Here is an 18,359-nt window from a genome sequence, read left to right as displayed (position 1 = left end):
GCGCGCGCCGGGTCCCGTCGCGCCCGCGCCCCACGCGATGATCCTTCGGCTAGCCGGATCGGATCGGATCGCGCCTCCGGGCGCCGCTGCGTGGTCCAGGCGTCCAGCTCCAGCTCCAAAGACGTCGCCGTGATTGCTACTGTGCCGGCCGGGGGATTAGTTAACCCGCGCGCCCCTCTCTCGCGTGGCGACCGGATCGGACCGCCGGCGATCCTGATCGGACGGCCGGGGCGCCTCGCCGGGGCGTTGGTCGACGTCTTTTCGGGGCGGAAAAGTGATTGACGTGCATGCATGGTGGGATCCCTTTTTCATGATGCGCAGGTGTGCGGCCGTGCCCGTGCACGCGGCCGCGGGCCGGCTGCCCCGGGGTAAAGCTGTTTCGGGCGGGGATAATTATCGTGGCTCTGGATGATTTGGAGTATGTGGTCGGGTATCCTACGCTGCGATGCGATGGGGGGTGCCTCCGCTTGATTAGCTACCACCGCTTTGTCCCCGACAGAGCATCATCATCATAAACAAGCAAAGCAAATTGGAATTTGTGGAGCTTAATTGCTAGCTTGGACGTGTAGTAGTGTGAATGATTGTAGGAGCCTCATGTGGATACCATACCTTCAAGGATGATGGCAGCAGGATCCGTGCATGTGGGGGCAGTAATAAGCACTTCTACTTATTCTTCCCCAAATAAACCAAGATTTGGCAAAGCGTACTGACAAGGAATGTGCATGCACGTACTGTTTGCATAACCTGACAACAGTCAAATTCACGGTCGAGGTTTTTTTGAGAGACGAAATTTACGGTCAATATACGATCAGAGCAGGAGATGAACACGGTCAGGTCAGCACAGTCAATGCTAAACAAGGCATAGTATTTTTTTTTCTTAAACAAGGCATAGTAACTAGGAGCAGTAGATGTGCGTGGCGGAGGACCTGTTGTCCTGACGCGTCCGTCGAAAACAGATTCGGCCCGATCACCGGCGATTCTTTTATCCTCGCGCGCACAGCATGCACCCTGGGGGTTTGGTCTGAACCATCTGAAACAGAGTCTTCCCGCACTCCGGCGGCCCGACCTTGCACCGCGTCTCCGTGTCCGTTGCCCCTTGTCCTCCGCCAAAATCCACCGCCGATCTCGACGCGATGGACGCCTGCACGCGCGCCCACCTCCGATCGATCGACCGGACGCCCTGATTTTCTGAGCTCCGGCGACCACCAGTTTGGGTAACCGGATCAGGCAGGAGCCGCGCACGGCGAGGTGGGGTGGACGACGACCGACACGGGACTCCCCCCCCCCCCCCCCCCCCCCCCCCCCCCCCCTTTGACTTGAGAACATGGCTTGGCACGGCTCGGTTTGGAGCCTTGTCTCTGACCGCGAGCGCCGGTAATTCCCAATGCAGGGTGGCCAGGCGGATAGCGATCGGCGTCGTCGCCGCGTCCAACGAGCTAGTTCTGCGCGATCAAGACAAACCGCGGGGGTAACAAACTAACACAGAGATGAGCTAGTTCTGTTTTTAAATAGATGTCTTTTCAAAAACTAAGTGCACCCAGATTTTAAAAACTCTCCTTCGCGGAAAATAAAGTTTTCAAAATAAAAATTCTTACTGGAAATATAAACCAAAGTATTAATCTTTTAATGGTATAGATCTAATTTTTCCAAGTATTAATGTTTGTCACGAAAATCTAATTTGTTGAGTCGAGTGGCGACAAGTAGTCTCGACACAACGACAAGACAGCAAACTTCTTCTAGCATGCTAGTGTTAATCCTTAACGTAATCGTAATATATGTGTTTCTTCTCAAGATTAGTAAGGGCGTGTTTAGTTCGCGAATTTTTTTGGGTTTGGCTATTGTAGCACTTTCGTTTTTATTTGATAATTAATATCCAATCATGTACTAATTAGGCTCAAAAGATTCATCTCATCATTTCCAACTAAACTGTGCAATTAGTTATTTTTTAAAACTCCATGCATGTGTCCAAAAATTCGATGTGACGGAGAATCTTGAAAATTTTTGGAACTAAACAAGGCCTAAGAACAACAACGTTCTTGTTAAAAAATGACTACATGATACAGAACAATTGTCGACTAGTCACGATCAGAATTTACAGTTCACGGCAATGGAACTGGCGTCCTCCAGCTGTGGAACTCAACCAGATCTCTGTTCACAATCGACCTGTTGTGCAGCCAGAACGTCTCGGGCGACTGATGGAACCGCCGCACCTTCCTCTGCAGCTCCGACAGGATACCGCTCATGGCAGAGCACGGCTCCGTATCCGCTGCATACACCCACAAGCATCTGATCTCACGCCCACGACCAATCATTTCCTCGATCCTTTCATCTGCACCAACATAAGTCAACTTTGATCTGGCACATGCTCTTAATGTATGACCATAGCGTTCAGTATGAACTGAGGGGACTGAGGAGCGCCATGCAATACCTGGTATTGATTCAAGGTACTCAAAGAGTTCACCAATCCTAGACGATGGCCACTTTATCGAGATTTCGCTGTAGTCGATCACATTCTGGAAAGGAAGCTCAACTTCATCTGACAAAATCACCGGCACACATTCCTATCATCAACATTCTCACAGGCTCATGATTTGCCATGCTACATAAAACCCTCTTTTAGCAGGAGAAGAGGAGAGCTCACCACAAAAAAGGACTCGTAGAACCGAAGTGTCCATGACGACTCGCCACGAGGAGCCAAACAGAACTTTGCATTCCTCAGGTGTTTGAAGTAATCCATTCTTCCCAATTTGTTAGGCCCAGACAACTTCAGTTCTGGAGACTCCAGCTGTTCACGAAATGTTACATGCAGTCTGAGTCAAAAAAAAAAAAGATGTGTGCAAAATATTTGTCCAACAGTAAAGGCAACCTAGAAAAATGAATATAGTGCAATCATGATTATTTTGAGGTAGATAATTAAGATATGGATGTTTAATACCAATTTCCATGTATTGTGATGTGCCTATACATAACAATTTTGACAGTGAACCGTGATGCTACCAAACAAATTAAATTAATGTCAAACTTTGACTTACCACTTTTCATCACTTAATACAGAAAACAAATGATTAAATTTAAAATAATCACTACTAATTTAATTTTATTACCACATTAGACTTATTCTGGAAATCAAACAATAAACAACCTTGTCAGGATACTGCTTTGCAAGCTTCACCAGTTGAAGGCGCCCAGCTTTCCCCTGGGCACGGCCAAGGAAGTTGGCTAGGTACTTCCTTTTCCTTAATGGTATTGGCTGGACGGCACGAGCATCGGACTTCACCATAGAATCATCCACGTTCCCAGGTATAATAATATCTTTCCATGTATTAAATGCACTTGTGCCTCGTTTGTCAGTACGGTCACCCTGACAAATGCAACATAATGCCACTCTAAGTAGCTTGCATGCTGAGTTATATAAAATAGGATAGCACAACATTCACGAACCAAGTCAATTCCAAGCTTATGTGACCTTTTTCAAACTCACTAGCAAACAAATTGGGGCTATATCATGAATTGCAGATATCTTGTGCTAGAGCAAATATAAACCCATACACATAAATGAGACGTAAATGAACGATAATTGCAAAAGCAAACCTATTTTATTTTACCATACAAGTACACAATAACAAATTGTCAGGATCTGATCTTGGAGCTTAGGGCACTAAGAGTAATATTAACCATGATATAGCATGATCTTGTAGTAGCAAATTAGGATTTAGGAGACCTTATTATAAAATGATACAGACAAGACTTCTTAAATATACAACAGAAACAGTCCTGAGTCTTGCCCTAATATTTGGGTAGTTCAAAATTATAACTCCTTTTCTTTTCTGGGAAAAACCGAGGGACATACAAATAGCACCACAAACAGCTCATACCTCTGGAGTAAGTATAATGGATCGATTCAGAAATGTTGCCCACGAGCGAAATAGATGAGCTCCAGCACCACTATATATGACAGAACAAGCATAGTTTTCTCAGGTAAAAACAAGTCCCCCAAATATATATTGTTTCAGTAAAAAAGAAAAAAAAATCAATTATCTTTTGCTCCCAGATTACAGATGGTACCTTGGGAAGACAAAAATGTGGTCACGCCCACCTGATCTACGGAAATATGGCATCTGACTCAGAATCTGCATAAAATGAAGGTGGAACCGTAAGGAATTTGTTTTCAAATGCATATGAACCTGGAAAAACATGTTGGGATTTACCTTGACATAAGTCTGATTGATTTCCTTATCATTGAGCGCCCCTGTCATGCGAACACACTTGACATAACTCGGAACAAAGAAAAGGTTTGCTTGATCCTTGTTGAATGTTCTGAACCTTGACTTTAGAAGAAACTGGTGGATCTTGACCTATGAAATGGAAAACCAGAGACATGAGGTTGTTTCATTTTCTGTGGAGTGTAATAGACACTGAATGCAGGTACCCAGAATTAAAGGAACAACAGCTAGGATTACACCAGTAGATTATGCTATGTTACTCTGATGAGCTGAACAACTTAACATTTGACATAAGTTGTGTGACCTACAGTAACAATTTTCAATCAGGACACTGTCGAATTGCGTGTTGTGTTGCTTGAAACACTAATTGAGATGCACGGCCAAGACTGGCAACAGTATTATTAATGTTATGCGGTGTCAATACATAAGTCCTCTGAGTCGAATTAGGAGGAATGCTTGTACAGCTAGGGCCAGGGGCAGCAGTTGCCACCTATATATATACTGTAATGTAGGTAACGAACAATTGCAGCAAGTTAGCTGCGCATTAGCAAATGGTTGAAGATGAGATGAGATGAGATGTTGATGTGCCTCCTCAGACAAGACTGGTCCCGGTGTTCTGTAACAAATTGGGTGGGGACGGAAGAGAAACTAGAGAAGGTTGGGTTGGAGGTTAACCTGGGTGCCCCACTGGCCCTTGAGGCAGGTGGCAGCGGCGACGGTGCCGTCGCGTCCGCGGAGCAGAGTACGGAGGCCCTGGATCTCGTCCTCGGAGTAGACGTAGATGCGGAGGTCGGCGGAAGGGGAGGCGGGGCGAGCGGCGCTTAAGGGGAAGGAGGGAGAGGAAGGAGAAGATGCGTCGAGAAAGAGGCGGTCGAAAAGGCGGGTGAGCAGGAAGGTGGCGGCGACGAGGAGCAGCGCGCCCACCTGGTGGGCCCGGCTGCAGCCGTGGTGGTGCCGCATGCTCCGGTAGTTCGTTAGAGAGCCGCCGGAGCCGGAGACGGAGCGAGAGGCGATGGGATCGCCGGTGAGCTGCAACGGGCAGGCAGGCAGACCGGGTGAGCAATCTGTCTAGGTAGAGACTAGGCCCACCAAACAGTACGTGCGATATGGAAGTATGGGCCGTGTGGGCCGTCCGAGCGGACCTTGTTCTTACATCTAGCTGGGCTTGGGCGTCCTAAGTGCTGCTCGCTTGTTGGATGGCCCGGTAGATCCGATCGAGCGAGATGGTTGTTGCACTTGCACGTGAAGCAGCAATCTCAAAAAAAAAAAAAAAACCTTGCACGTGAAGCAAGCGACAACCATGTACAGCAACGCGGGCCTTTTCAGAGTCTTGTCGTCGTTGTCGATATGCAGGGAGCGCGCACGGACATGCGTTTATCTTCTCCAGGGCTCTTCCTCAGCCGTCCGTCACCGAGGGGAGATACGGGCATAGTACGGCTGCGCCGGCAATGGCTACTGCGGCTTCCCCCTTGCTTGCCTTGCTCCTCATCCAGCTGAACGTCCTCTTCCACCTCTCCGACTCCTCCATCGCCCTCGCACAACCACAACACAGCAGCAGCAGCAGCAAGGAACGTCACCAACCCGCGCTGTTGCAGTCGACGTGCAACTCCACCAGCTTCTACGACGTCTGCATCGCCGCCCTCGCCGCCGACCCCTCCAGCTCCACCGCCGACGTCCCCGCCCTCTGTGCCATCGCCGTCTCCGCCGCGGCCGCCAATGCCTCCGGCACCGCCTCCTTCCTCGCCAACGCCAGCGACGCCGCAGCCACCCCCGAGGCAGACCGCGCGCTCCTCCGCACCTGCGCCGCCAAGTACGCGGCCGCCTGCGACGCGCTCCTGGCGGCGCGGGTCTCCCTCGCGGAGCAGGACTACGACTACGCCTTCGTGCACGCGAGCGCCGCGGCCGAGTACCCCGCGGTGTGCCGGACGCTGTTCCGGAGGCGGCAGCAGCAGCAGGCGCGCCCGAGCAGGACGACGACGTACCCGCCGGAGCTGTCGAAAAGGGAGGAGGCGCTGCGGCGCCTCTGCACCATCACCCTCGACATCATCTCGCTATTGCAGACGCACGAACCCTCCACCTGAATGAATGCGTTTGACACCTGTTGGGATAGACATCACTCCATCCTCTGTCGAAACTCATGAGGTTTGAGAATCTGATCAGAGATGAGAGTGCTTGTAAATCGAGCATGCAATGTATGGTTGATCATTCATGTGATGCATGGCATGAATAATCCATGGAATGGAAAGGTTGGTCACGGACTGTTGTTTGCTGGACGGATCGGGTCGAGCTACTGGCTGAATTTACTTTTGTCTCTACTGCTTGGACGCGAATATGAATCATTGCCCCAAAAAAGGAAAAATGGGAACAAGTTCCCTAGTATGGGCTGAATGCGAGGCCGCAGTCTGTACTGGATCGAGATTGAGAGCCCTTTTTTTTTTTTGGAAAAACACAGAGCCCATCTTACGCATTTGATAGGCATGGAACCTTATTATTATTAGGCCCTGATTAGTTTTCAAATTTTTTTCCTACAGTACCTATCACATCGAATCTTTGGACATATGTATGAAGCATTAAATATAATTAAAAAAATAACTAATTACTCAGTTCAACTGATTGGCACGAGACGAATCTTTTAAGCCTAATTAGTCCATGATTATACATTAATTACCTAATAACAACGACAGTGCTACAGTACCCAGAATCCAAACTTTTTCGCGAACTAAACACAACCTTACTTAGGCCAGTCTCAATGGGAGTGTCATCGCACGGTTACCTAGACTGTGAACTAGGTAACCGAGCCAGAGGAGTGTCATGGTGATGATACTCCTCTCACATCTCATGACACTTCTCTTTCTCTCTCTTTTGCCACATCAGCAAATTTAATGCTCATGACACTCTCATGACCTATCCACTGAAATTGGCTTTAGGCTTAAAGATTGCTGACCTGCTGTTGCCCAAAACCTTAGGAGACACACACAAGCCGCCAGCAGGCCAGAAGCACAGACGTATTGAAAACTTATCCCATGGCCATCCAGCGAACCTTGATGCTGCTTCCGGCATCCTCGTATTATTGCAACCATATCAAGTCCTCGATAAGTTTTCATCACTGAGCGAGCCTCCGTAGTTCCGTCTCTAAAAATCATAGTTTCTGTTGCAGCAAGCAAAGGCCGGTGGGTCGCCTTTTTTTCCTCGAATGCGCAGGAGGAGTGCACATCATTGCATTAAGAAAGAAAGGATCATATAAAGTTTGATGTTTACAACCCGCGACCAACGCCGCGTTCGATACACAACTCTGGGTTGGATTACTCGCCTAAGAGACTATCAAGACTCTTTGGCGCCAGCTGCTACCCACATGTCGATTTCGGTTTTAATCTTCCGAAGTAGCTGCTGTTGATCCTGTGAATCGCCGCGGAAGAGTCGCGCATTCTGCTCTTTCCAGATGTGCCAAACTACAAGTGCGAAGAGGGTATCAGCACCTTTCCGGATGGTTGCCGGGAATTGGAGGCGCGCGTGCTTCCAGTGTTCCTGGATGCGGATGTCCCCGGGTGGCGTAGGTGTCACCCTGAGTCGGCTCAGAATGATCCTCGAAACCTGAAGGAAGCAGGCAGGCCGGTTGGCCGCCTTCCACTGTTGACAAGCATGGGCGGAACTCTAACAATAGACTCTGTGTTGATTAAATTGCCTTTGTTATTGTGGCGATGAAACTTTGATTGGTTGGATTTAGTTTCTCGTGAAACTTTCATAAATGATAATAATTTTTTCCTTAGCTCTAGGTGATGGCATAAACTCATGCATGGTATATCGATCGGTCGAATAACGATAGAGGTACGTGTCCCTTTGTTCTTTTTTTTTTCTTTGGCGACGAATGTCTCTTTTGTTCTTTCTGTGTATGACAGCAATCTGTAGGTTTGACTGCTCAGCGCAAGCTACTGCTATGTTCACAAGTTTGCTTCAATTACATATGCATTCTTATCTCCTCAAACTGTTTCGCTGAATATATTTGCATTGTTCGTCTTGTGACAGATGCGAAAGAAGACGTCGTAGATTTAGTTCATAGTTATTTATCCTGATCACTTGATTAGTATAAACTGAAAAAAATGAATGCTTTTTAGAGCGATTGGACATCGATCATGCGCCAGCTGCTGCTGATTTTATATCGATACCTTAATATAGTATTCAAGGTTCAGGACACAGAAAACTAGTTAAATGTTTATTGGAAGATTGGCTGCATAATTCACTAATTTTGTATAATTTTTGCCAGTAGGGACGTAGGGCCTTCCTTTTAATTTGGCCTTCTCCCTTGTACCTGCACATTTTCTGTAAGAAATTTATAAAAAAAGTTTCAATAGAGGCTTCTCTGCTGTTTGTGTAAAAGAAAATGACAATTCAAATATGCAGGTAACCAAAGAAATACTTACATGCTTACTACGGTGTGACGGAATTCTGTTTTTGTTTCGTTCAGATGAAAATTTAAAATCAGCAAACCCGGAAAAATATACACATATTCATTTCCAGACTTCGAAAAACTAGGGAGAGATTTCAGGACACACAAAGATCTGTCAAAGGGAGCAACCGGTATGTTTCTCAAGTACAAGGTTTGATCAGATGCGCACATAGATGAAAGGCCAACAAAAGCGAACAAATACAAGAAAGACGCTTAGCATCCGCGCACACAAAATCCCCCGACACTGATGGTCTACCGGTACTTCCTCGACGACGAGTTCATGAACCTGATGCACTCCTCCACCGCTTCGCTCTTATGCGAGTCGTCGACGACCACCGGTGGCGCCGCCGCGGGTTGCTGCCGCCTGCTGCTATGCCTCGCCGGCGTGCAGTCCGGGGACGCCACGCTAGCAGCAGCAGCAGCGGTTTTCCTGGTCGTCGTCGACGCCGACCGGAACGCCCTCACGATGCTCACCCTCGCTCGCCGGTAGAACCGCGCGGCCGTCCACCGTGCGCGCCGCAGCAGGCGAGTGCCGCACGCGCCTCGCGCTTGCCGAGGCCGCTCCCGGTCCGGCGCCGTCCGCCGGCCGGATCTGGACGCCAGTGAGATCATGGGCGTGGCGCTGCCGATCTCAGCTGGGCTGATCCTTTGCCGCACTCGCTCCCCTTCCTCCTCATCCTCCGCAGGACCCCTGCTCCGAGCCCAATATAATATAAATATACACCCTGTTATGCTCCAGCAGCCTCCGGCCAGCTAGTAGTGTTTTCCTCTCACACCACTCCAACAGCAGCCTCCAGTCACCAGTCAACCAACAGTGTTTTCTCTTACACCACTCCAGCAACAGCCTCTAGCACCAGCATAGTAAATAGGGCAAATGTGTGCGCGTCGTATCACCAGGGCAACATACGCACGCCGGCCACGTTTTATATGGCGAGGGCTAGTGGTATCTCTCTCAGGTAGTGAGGTCTCAGCTCAAAGGAAAAGCTAGGAGGCTTGTGCAAGTACTTTCTTCGTCTCAAAATAATTGCATATCTAAAATTTAAAATTTGTCCCATAAAAGAGTGCTACTTTGACCCAACTATTACAAAAGACAAGAGTTTTCGGAGTTTTCTTACAAAAGAGACAAGACACTGTCTAGATCTTTCTCATAAAAACAAGGGGTATTTTGGTAATTTCACACCATATATTGGTTTGCGTGTCTAGTTTTAGAATTGCATTTATTTTGGGATGGAAGTGGTATGTGACAAGAGCATGAAAGGCACTGCAAACAAGCAAGGTCAGTAAGGCTGTGTTTAGTTCGAGCGCAATTTTTTTTTTGCATTGGAATCTTGCTAATTTGAAGTATTAAATGAAGTCTATTTACAAAACTTTTTGCACAGATGAGTTGTAAATCGTGAGACGAATCTAATGATGCTAATGAATCCATAATTAATCAATAATTAGCGGATAGTTACCGTAGCATCACTGTTGCAAATCATGGATTAAGTAGGCTCATTAGATTCGTCTCGCGATTTACAGCCCATCTATGCAAAAAAATTATAAATAAACTTCATTTAGTACTCTATGCATGTGTCGAAATATTGGATGTGACGGTTTTTTTACGTTTACAAAGTTTACGGGTAAAGATAAACAGGGCCTAAAAGAAAAAGGAGCAAAGCGAGAGACAAGGTACTGAAACCAAAGGCTGGTCAAATTGACCGCTACGGTGGCATCGATCGGATCAGAGAAGAGAAGGAAGCCATGGGCAGAGAGAGCTCATCGATCGGCTAGCCTAGCTACCTCCTCTAATGTTTCAGTATGACCGGGGAACAGCCAAGGCTTGCAGCTTTAGGGAGACGAGAGACCGCGACGTTTGTGTGTGTGGGGTGGCAGTTCAGTATATTCTTGTTGCCTTGCGCCGGTGGTGGTGGTGGAGGCCGGGGAATATTTCCGGTGGAAGCGAGCAAGCAGATCTTGTAAAGGATCTAAGCCCACCCGAGGCTGGAGATGGAAAGAGAAAGCTAGGGAGGGAGGAAAAAGTTAGGGGCTGATGCAACATGAGAACATTGAACCGTCAGAGGCCGAGCGCGCAGCTCTTTTGAGGGTGGCCGAGGGCGAGGGCGAGCCGTTCGCGTTCGGGTTCGGGGACAGCGCGCGCAAGGCGACGCGACGGGGGAGACATGGAATTGACGGGACGAGGCCGCCGGGGCGCGACGGTGCTCGCCGCGGGGGACACGGTGGGGGCTGCCCCGGCGTGCGCGCTGCCCGAGGCATGACGGCATGGGACGCGACGTGGGCGGCGTGGACGACGCGGCGGCGCGGGCATCAATCATTGCGGATTTCGGGGGGACGCTTGCTTCCTCGGGAATGCGGGCGAGGCGCCGAGATCGCTGGACTACTGGGCCGGCAGACGCCGGCGCCGGCTGTGCAGGTCGCGGGCAATGGCAGACTGGCCGCGCTGCAGTACGTACGGCAGGGGTGCGCCGGCGGCCCTGCCGTCGTCTTTTGCGCGCTCACCGCTTTTCCTTTGGTTTTTCTGGCTCCGGACGCTGATTGTTCGCTTGCTTCCGACCGAGGAGTCCCGGTGCAGGCACCGGTCTTGCTCTTGCCCTCCCGCCTTGGAAACAGGGAGCTTGGCGTTTTTGTTCGCTCCAGTGTGCTTTTGACTGGATCTTGGACATGGATGGCATATATATTGGCATGGGAGCAATGAATCACGTTCCGGTCCGGGACTGGGAGGGTTAAAGCCGCAACGGGGTATGTTTGATTAGATGAAGACCGGGACGGGTTGTGACGCGGACGCCGGCAACCATCGCAGTGAAAAGAAGGTTCCAGGCTTCCAGCTGGTCTTTTAGAGCCGCAATTCGTTTTTCGTTAAGACGTTAAGTACAGTAAGCTGGTAATATAAAGATGCTCGTGCCCGTAAAATCCTCCTCGAGCTTGACTAGATCTGAAGACCGGGACCATCGTCACTCCATGTTTCAGTCTTCAAGACGACAAGGTCCCCTACACTACACTACGGGCAGCATCTCCAGGTAGATCACCGGTCGGAAACTAATGGCTTATTACTGCTAGGCTGATCTTGCGTAAGTATAGCTTTGTTTGGATTCATGGGTTAGAGTTAGATTGAGCTCATCTAACCTAAAATTATCCAAACAGATGAGTTAAATTGGGTTAGATGCATCTAACCCAAAAAAAATATCCTCTCCAAAAAGTACTTATTTGGGTTAGATTAGTGGGGTCCACCCTTTTTCCTCTCCCTAGATCGACTTGTGGCCGAATCGGCCTCCTCCCTCCTCACGACACCATCCCAGCCCTGCCCCTTCCCCCTCTGCAACGACCGGTGCTGTGCCGCCTAGGAACACCCCCCCCCTCACCGCCCTCCCAGTGCCGCCCAGGGCGGCCGCGCCGGGCGGCCGAACTCGCCGCGCCGACCGTCGAATCGAGCTGCGCCGCCGGCCCTGGAGCTCCCCGTCGCGCCGCCCAGATCCGCCCCTGTAGCGCCGCCGCCTCTGGAGCCTCCCCGACTGTCCAATCGAGCTGCACCGCCGACCTTTGGAGCCCCCTATCGCGCCGCCAAATGCCGCCTCTAAGTTTGCCACCAAATGCCGCCCCTGAGTTCGCCGCCGGCTGCCGCCCTCTGCCCCGACCCTCGACGCTGCCACTCCTCACCCGCCGCCGCCCCTGTGCGTGGCGGGGTCGTCGGTGGCGCGCTTGACGTGCTTCCGCACGAGGCACCCCTTGGACACGCTGCCCTCGGCGTGCCCGGTAGCGCGCGGGGAGAGCGAGGACGCCAGCAGCTCCAGGCTTGCAGAGCCCCGCTGTGGCAACTTCCTGGAACGCGAGGTGCTCGTACGCGCTGCCGCCGCCACAGGACATGAGGTCCACCGCCATGGCTTCAGGCTGCTCCGCTGCCTCCCTGCCGACGCTGAGAAAGAAAGAATAAACGGAGCGACGGAAACAAAACCTGGCTCGTCGTTTGCCACTGCCATAATTTGTTTGGTCATTTGTGAGCGAAAGGAGGTCACACAAGAGCTGGTCACACTAGATCGGGCTGGAAAGAGAATTTAAAGGAGCCCAATGATTGAAAAAATATATTTATTGTCAATCTAACTTTTGCATCAAACATCTCTTTGGTTAGAGTTAGTTCAAAGTTAGTCATGAGGTAGAAACTAACTCTAACCTCTAATTGAGTTAGAGTATCAAACAGGCCTATATACGATGCCGGATACTAGAAAATTGACCAGGTTCAGAGCAAATTGTTTTTCGTTTTCACATATAGAGAGAGTGAGTTGTTAGTCAAGATGATTTTTCTTTCACATCTGCTGTTAAATTTATCAATCGATCCATACCTCTTGTGTACTATACGGAGTATGTGCGTGCTTATAGGTGACGTGTGTGCGTGCAGCCTTTTGTCAGCAGAGAGGGTGTGACTTCCACTAAAAAAAGGTGTTTTTTTAGAAACCAGGTTGTATTTCATTTATTTATATAACAAGCTACATTCCATTGCTTACAAAGACGTCCCCTAGTAAAATTAAAAATATATGTAGGTCCTTGTAAGCTCCACCTAGTCATCTTCATCAACGACGATCGGAGCCACCACTCATCGAGCCACCTCTGCTGACAGATGAACACGACGAGCTTGCAGCTTGAAACCGGTCCCCATCTCGACGAAGAAGCTTTAAAGTTTTTTGATGCCGCAATGATTGGCACATCGAAAGCTTCGATCTACACTTGGAACGTTGAACGCACAGGTAGTATTGGCCGTCAAATCGCCGAAAGCTCCAAGAACAGCCGCCTCAAGTGACGCAGGCGATCCCGAGTCGTCGGCTGATAAAGCAACCCAAAAAGGGAAAAGACCGCCGCAGCGGGAAAGCAAACACCAATCCGATTTCTCGGATAAGTGAACAACATACCTCCAACCGAAGAAGCCGCCACCTCCGTCGCCTTCATCCACATCACCATGGAGGGAAACTAGACTTCGCATCGACAGCACCAAAACGAAGGATACTAACTTTAACCTAGCAAACCCTAAAATAATAGGATTACCTCGGCCGTCGACCCCGCAGCTCCTCCCCATCTCCAGCGCCGGAACGGCTGCCGGAGGCGAGGAGGCGCCGGCGGAATCGACGCCGAGAAGCCAATCGTCTCCTCTCCACCTCGATGTGCTGTAACTAGAGGATAAGGACGGAAGGATCGAAAGTCGTCTGAAAAAAAAAAGGTGTTGTTCGTTGTGCTGTTGGCGTTACAGGCTTCTACACGGCCAATGATTGATACATAACGAGCACGGGTCTGGTCTGCCAACATTCAACAAAGCTAATAGGCCACAGCCCACCTAAGGAACGGCAAGAGGTTCTATTTTCGTGGGCTGGGCCATCATCAGCAACAAAGTATTGTTGTCACATGTTTGACTACCAGCCCATGGGCACCCAATGTCATGAGCTAGCTAAGTGGCAACGTTTTGAGACGAAAGTAAAATTTGCGTTGCCTGATTGCGTCGCTTATATTGACTGTTGACCTTAATTTCCGTGACACCTTTAAAGGCAGGTACATTTGTAGTACAAGTCCACATCTTAGACTAATTTCAATAAAAATATTATAAGTATTAAATTTGCTGACACGACAGAAGAGAGAAGTGTTGCAGGATGTGAGATAAGTGTCATTGATGATGACAATACTCTGGTGCGGTTACCTAGTTTATTATTTTGATAACTGTATGATAATACTTCCCACTGAAACTGGTGTTATAGATTATCTCATGCAGTTTCAGGTAATGTGAGAGAGAGAGAGAGAGAAAAAAAACAACACAATTGCTCACGAAACAACTATCTCATGTGCTAAAATTAAGAACTATAATACCGCTCCCTCTCTTTTGGACGATTGTTATTGTCATAGTATTCAGCAATATAGTTTTTATTATTTTAGAAATTAAGTACTTGCCCGACTTTGAGTATTGCGGGTCCACGTGGCAACCAACATGCCACGTGCTGTCCTGCAACGAAGCAAATAAAAAAAATGCCACGAAGAAGAAATGAGCGAATTGATTATGTGGAAACAATGCCACATATAAAGAAATCGTAGAATTCACGCAAAGATCAGCAAGGAGAATAGAAATGAGAGCACTCTCCCAAGAACTGGCATGTTGCTCCAACCTAGCGTCAAAACGATCCGACACAAACTAGTACAGCAAAGATCAACCATTGAAGATTTTTTTTTAGAAGACCATTGAAGATTGAACACTAACAATTTCAGAAACTTATTTCTGACACAATGTTACATGGCTCATCTCCATGCTCACTCACTAAGTCACTATGCATAGTTTGCAGCCTAAAGCGCTAGTCATTCCCAAGCACCAGTACAGTAATTGCCACCTAACACGGAGCACACCGAGACGGATACAGTGTCCTGGCACCAACCAGCTGCTGCATGCCGAACGGCAAGGGCGGCCGAGCAATCCAAACAGCGCCGCACCGGCATGTCACGGCCGACGGCCCCACCCGCGCACGCACGGCACGGTGGAGGATCACAACGGAGCTCACAACAGGTGCGACGGGCACGACACGTACTGCATGAACTCGGCGTCGCGGAGCAGCGCCGCCATGGTCTCCGGCGGCAGGCACACCTCGATGTCCACGCTGCCGTCGCCGGCGCGCCCAGGGAACGCCGACATCTTGCCGTCGAACTTGTTGGCGCGACCGCTCCGCACCGCGAGGGGCCGCCCCCACCCGAAGTCGTTGCCGTCGTACATCGGGAACCGGTTCGAGCTCCCCATCGTGATCACCGACCCGTCGGGGTTGCCCAGCGGGAAGCACCCGGGCTTGGCCTGCCACGCCGCCGCCGCGCGCCGGATCGCGCCGTCGCCGTACGCCGCGAGGCTGGCGTTCAGCTTGCCCGCCGCCCACCGCAGATCGTGCCGCGCCAGCTCGGACACCGTCGCCGTCGTCACGGCGCTCTGGATGGCGTTGCCGAAGTAAACAGGGGAGATGGCCGGGCGCAGCCGGTGCCGGCAGTTCACCGCCATTCGGAACGTGGTCGTCGCGTCGGGCGCCAGGCGTTTCCGGGCGCGCGTCACCGCGAGCCATATCTGCGCGCACAGCGACTGGAACGACGAGATCTCGCCGGGATTCTTCGGGTCCTGCGCCATCTTGCCGTAGACCTCGGCGTGGTGGCCACCGCTCGGGCGACGGTTGGCAATTGCCTTCATCTCGCGAATCGCGTCCGCGCTGAAGTGAAAGACGCGCTCCCGGAGAGGTGCGTCCACGTCGAAGGTCACCGCCGGGCCGACGCCGCCGGGGAAGCGGAGGACGGCGGTGGAGTCTCCGAAGAAGTTTCTGCGGAAGTCCAGCAGCCTGGGCGACTCGCCGCGGCAGATGGCGGCCCAGGTGTTGAAGAAGTGCCAAAAGGAGGTGCCGTCCACGACGGCGTGGTTGGCGACGATTCCGATGAAGACGGCGCCGTCACCGAGCACGGTGACTTGGAACGACGTGAGCGGGCGCCGGTGCCCTTCGTAGCTCACGGTCCGATCCATGGGGAACAGGTCCTTTGTCAGCTTGGTGGGCACGTCGGCGTCCGTGACGAGAAAGTCGTCGAGCGACAGGCCGGGCGCGACGGCGTGGAGGAAGTCGACGCCCGCGTCGTTGCAGCGGATGACGATGCGGTCGTCGGGCAGCGTGACGAGGCGGCCGGCGAGGGCCGGGACGGCGGCCAGCGCCCGCGCCAGCGACGACGCGAGCAGCGAGACGAGCGAGGACATGGGCAGGTCGGGGGCCGGGAAGAAGAGCCCCTTCTGGATGTAGTGGCACGACAGCATGGGCAGGTCGGAGACGGAGAGCGTGAGGTCGCCGGTCGCCCACGCGGCGTCCGGGCGCACGTGCTGCCTCGACACGACGGTGATGCCCGAGGCCGGCGCGTCCAGGCAGGCGGCCTGCCCCAACTTGGGCATAATGGCGGACACCGCTGGCGCGGCGTCCACCATGGGCATGGTGGAGATCATCTGAGCCATGGACTGGACTGGACTGGTGGCCGAGTACGTGCTCGCCGCTCTTGCACCACCGGCCGCTCGCTTCCACTGCTGCTGATGAAGCGGTGGCGGTGGCAGGCGAGCAGATAGGCAGTGTGCGTGCGTGAGCGTTGCGCGATACTGCCAAAGAGGTGGTTTGGGCAGTACTGCCTTGCTGAGCACCGAACAAGCTTGGGCGGTTTATATAGGACACCAGGAGGGGGCTGGATGCATGCACCTGGGCCGGTACTCCTCGGCCTCCTTTGCCAGTACTGTTTTGGATATTCTCTGAGGCCAGGTTTTTGTGGCTGTCAGAGGCAGATATCAGATAAAGCGGCAGCTAGAGATTTGTTCTACTGCCTGGTGAACAGTGGTGAGGCACATCAAGAAAACACAAAAGATTTATACATTTTAAAAATACTGATGATTCTGGATAGTTTCAGCATAATTTTTTTACAGCGAATTGTATCAGTCAGCACGTATGGTTTCTTGACATCTGTTGTGTACTAGGAGCTCAATTGGAGTGTTCTGCAACAGGTGTCCCCTCCTCCGGGACGAGGAAGAACAAGTGTCCTGCATGCACTAGAAAAAAAAACTATCAACCTTCTGGCTTTCTCTTTTTTTAAAAAGATAGCAATAGCTGTGAAAAGGCTAGCTAATCGACCCGGTAATTGACCGGTTAGATTAGATGGCTGGCAGAGCACTTATTGACGAGATATTACAGAACAATGCTGCTGGGCGGGTTCAATGAACATGCAACGTCTTTCCGTATTCAAATGGACGCGTTAACATCACGAGTTCTTTGTTGCCGTGCTAACAGCCTCGTCGGATTAATCTCTTGGGCTATTGTTATAGGGATTTTTGAATGGTTTGGCGTGTGCAGGCGATCGATTAGCTCATGCTGGGAAAGAGCATCTACTCCCTCTATTCCAAATGATTCATTTTAATATTTAACATGCATAATTTTTACTATAAATCTGGATGTATACTATATAGTAAAATATATGTATTTTTTACGAGGAGTAAAATATATATATTTAGAAAAGTTAAAATGAAAATTTCGGACGAAGGCGGCACATAATTTCAAGTCGTCCAATCCATATACACCTCTCAAGAGCAAATAGTGTGCTGGTAGCCTGGTACTAATCAGTCAGAGGCGTTTACGCCTCCATCATCATCTGTTCGTCAGTTACATGGTCTACGTCCCGGCTGGAATAGAATACGTTGCTCCTCCCTTGTTGCCTAGTCAGTCTAGTGACATATTACTTTTCAAAAAAGACTAGTGACATAGGGTGCGTCGTCGCTTGCTCTCAATGATGCATGCTCTCGGTTCTTTACATTTTCCGTTGAGAAAGGGTGCTGTTCGCGTTTTATCATCTTTCAGTCGCAACCGTATTTTAAGCACTTGTTCAAGTGTACATAGGAATCGTCGGTCGCTCGTATGCAGTGCTGATAACACCTATTAAGTTAGCTGCAGATTCCACCAGGCACTGTCATTGTACGTACTCCGTACGCAGCTGATGATCAGAGTGTATTTACAAAACTAGACGTATTTGCGCGGCTAGTATTGAAAATTCAAAAATTCGCATCTCGTTATATCCTTACTTAAAGATTATACTAATTTTTTTACCATACATCATCATATTCATTATCATAAATTATGTCTTATTGTTGGTTAAAACAATTCAAATACGATCTACCTATAATAACAATT

The 18,359-nt window shown here is 50.2% G+C and overlaps 3 protein-coding genes, 1 long non-coding RNA gene and 1 pseudogene across 5 annotated transcripts; 1 reads left to right on the top strand and 4 right to left on the bottom strand.

Moving 5' to 3' along the window:
* Nucleotides 1-1,641: 1,641 nt before the first annotated feature.
* LOC120674292 (probable glucuronosyltransferase Os03g0107900) lies at nucleotides 1,642-5,292 on the bottom strand. 2 transcript variants are annotated; one of them, XR_005675040.1, is made up of 9 exons: nucleotides 4,899-5,292; nucleotides 4,209-4,355; nucleotides 4,066-4,130; nucleotides 3,876-3,945; nucleotides 3,143-3,361; nucleotides 2,642-2,785; nucleotides 2,429-2,561; nucleotides 2,025-2,329; nucleotides 1,642-1,793 (listed from the first exon to the last, which is right to left on the bottom strand). XR_005675040.1 is itself a non-coding variant. In XM_039955457.1 (8 exons), the coding sequence occupies exons 1-8, from the start codon at nucleotides 5,181-5,183 to the stop codon at nucleotides 2,100-2,102; spliced, it is 1,293 nt and encodes a 430-aa protein (XP_039811391.1). In that variant the 5' UTR covers nucleotides 5,184-5,292; the 3' UTR covers nucleotides 1,963-2,099. The 2 variants fall into 2 exon arrangements, 1 of the variants encoding a protein (XP_039811391.1); XM_039955457.1 differs by lacking the exon at nucleotides 1,642-1,793 and having other exon boundaries at nucleotides 1,963-2,329.
* A 284-nt stretch (nucleotides 5,293-5,576) lies between these two features.
* Nucleotides 5,577-6,496, top strand: LOC120674294 (pectinesterase inhibitor 28-like). Its single transcript, XM_039955459.1, has one exon. The coding sequence runs from the start codon at nucleotides 5,672-5,674 to the stop codon at nucleotides 6,302-6,304; it is 633 nt and encodes a 210-aa protein (XP_039811393.1). The 5' UTR covers nucleotides 5,577-5,671; the 3' UTR covers nucleotides 6,305-6,496.
* A 2,203-nt stretch (nucleotides 6,497-8,699) lies between these two features.
* On the bottom strand, nucleotides 8,700-9,344 carry LOC120674220 (annotated as a pseudogene).
* A 3,752-nt stretch (nucleotides 9,345-13,096) lies between these two features.
* LOC120674260 lies at nucleotides 13,097-13,888 on the bottom strand. The gene is made up of 2 exons (XR_005675034.1): nucleotides 13,563-13,888; nucleotides 13,097-13,374 (listed from the first exon to the last, which is right to left on the bottom strand). It is a non-coding gene; the product is annotated as an uncharacterized LOC120674260 (long non-coding RNA).
* A 940-nt stretch (nucleotides 13,889-14,828) lies between these two features.
* Nucleotides 14,829-16,837, bottom strand: LOC120674424 (uncharacterized acetyltransferase At3g50280-like). Its single transcript, XM_039955607.1, has one exon. The coding sequence runs from the start codon at nucleotides 16,646-16,648 to the stop codon at nucleotides 15,182-15,184; it is 1,467 nt and encodes a 488-aa protein (XP_039811541.1). The 5' UTR covers nucleotides 16,649-16,837; the 3' UTR covers nucleotides 14,829-15,181.
* Nucleotides 16,838-18,359: the final 1,522 nt, after the last annotated feature.

This window comes from Panicum virgatum, chromosome 5N (assembly GCF_016808335.1).
Source record: "Panicum virgatum strain AP13 chromosome 5N, P.virgatum_v5, whole genome shotgun sequence".
In the NCBI taxonomy this organism is placed as follows: domain Eukaryota; kingdom Viridiplantae; phylum Streptophyta; class Magnoliopsida; order Poales; family Poaceae; genus Panicum; species Panicum virgatum.
This window is presented reverse-complemented; position numbering and strand designations above follow the sequence as displayed.

Coding starts and splice junctions, on each gene's coding strand:
- LOC120674292 (XM_039955457.1), bottom strand. CDS start 5,183: ATGCGGCACCACCACGGCTGCAGCCGGGCCCACCAGGTGGGCGCGCTG. Junction 3,362..3,875: donor CCATTATACTTACTCCAGAG/GTATGAGCTGTT, acceptor TGCATTTGTCAG/GGTGACCGTACTGACAAACG. Junction 2,330..2,428: donor GTACCTTGAATCAATACCAG/GTATTGCATGGC, acceptor ATGTTGGTGCAG/ATGAAAGGATCGAGGAAATG.
- LOC120674294 (XM_039955459.1), top strand. CDS start 5,672: ATGGCTACTGCGGCTTCCCCCTTGCTTGCCTTGCTCCTCATCCAGCTG.
- LOC120674424 (XM_039955607.1), bottom strand. CDS start 16,648: ATGGCTCAGATGATCTCCACCATGCCCATGGTGGACGCCGCGCCAGCG.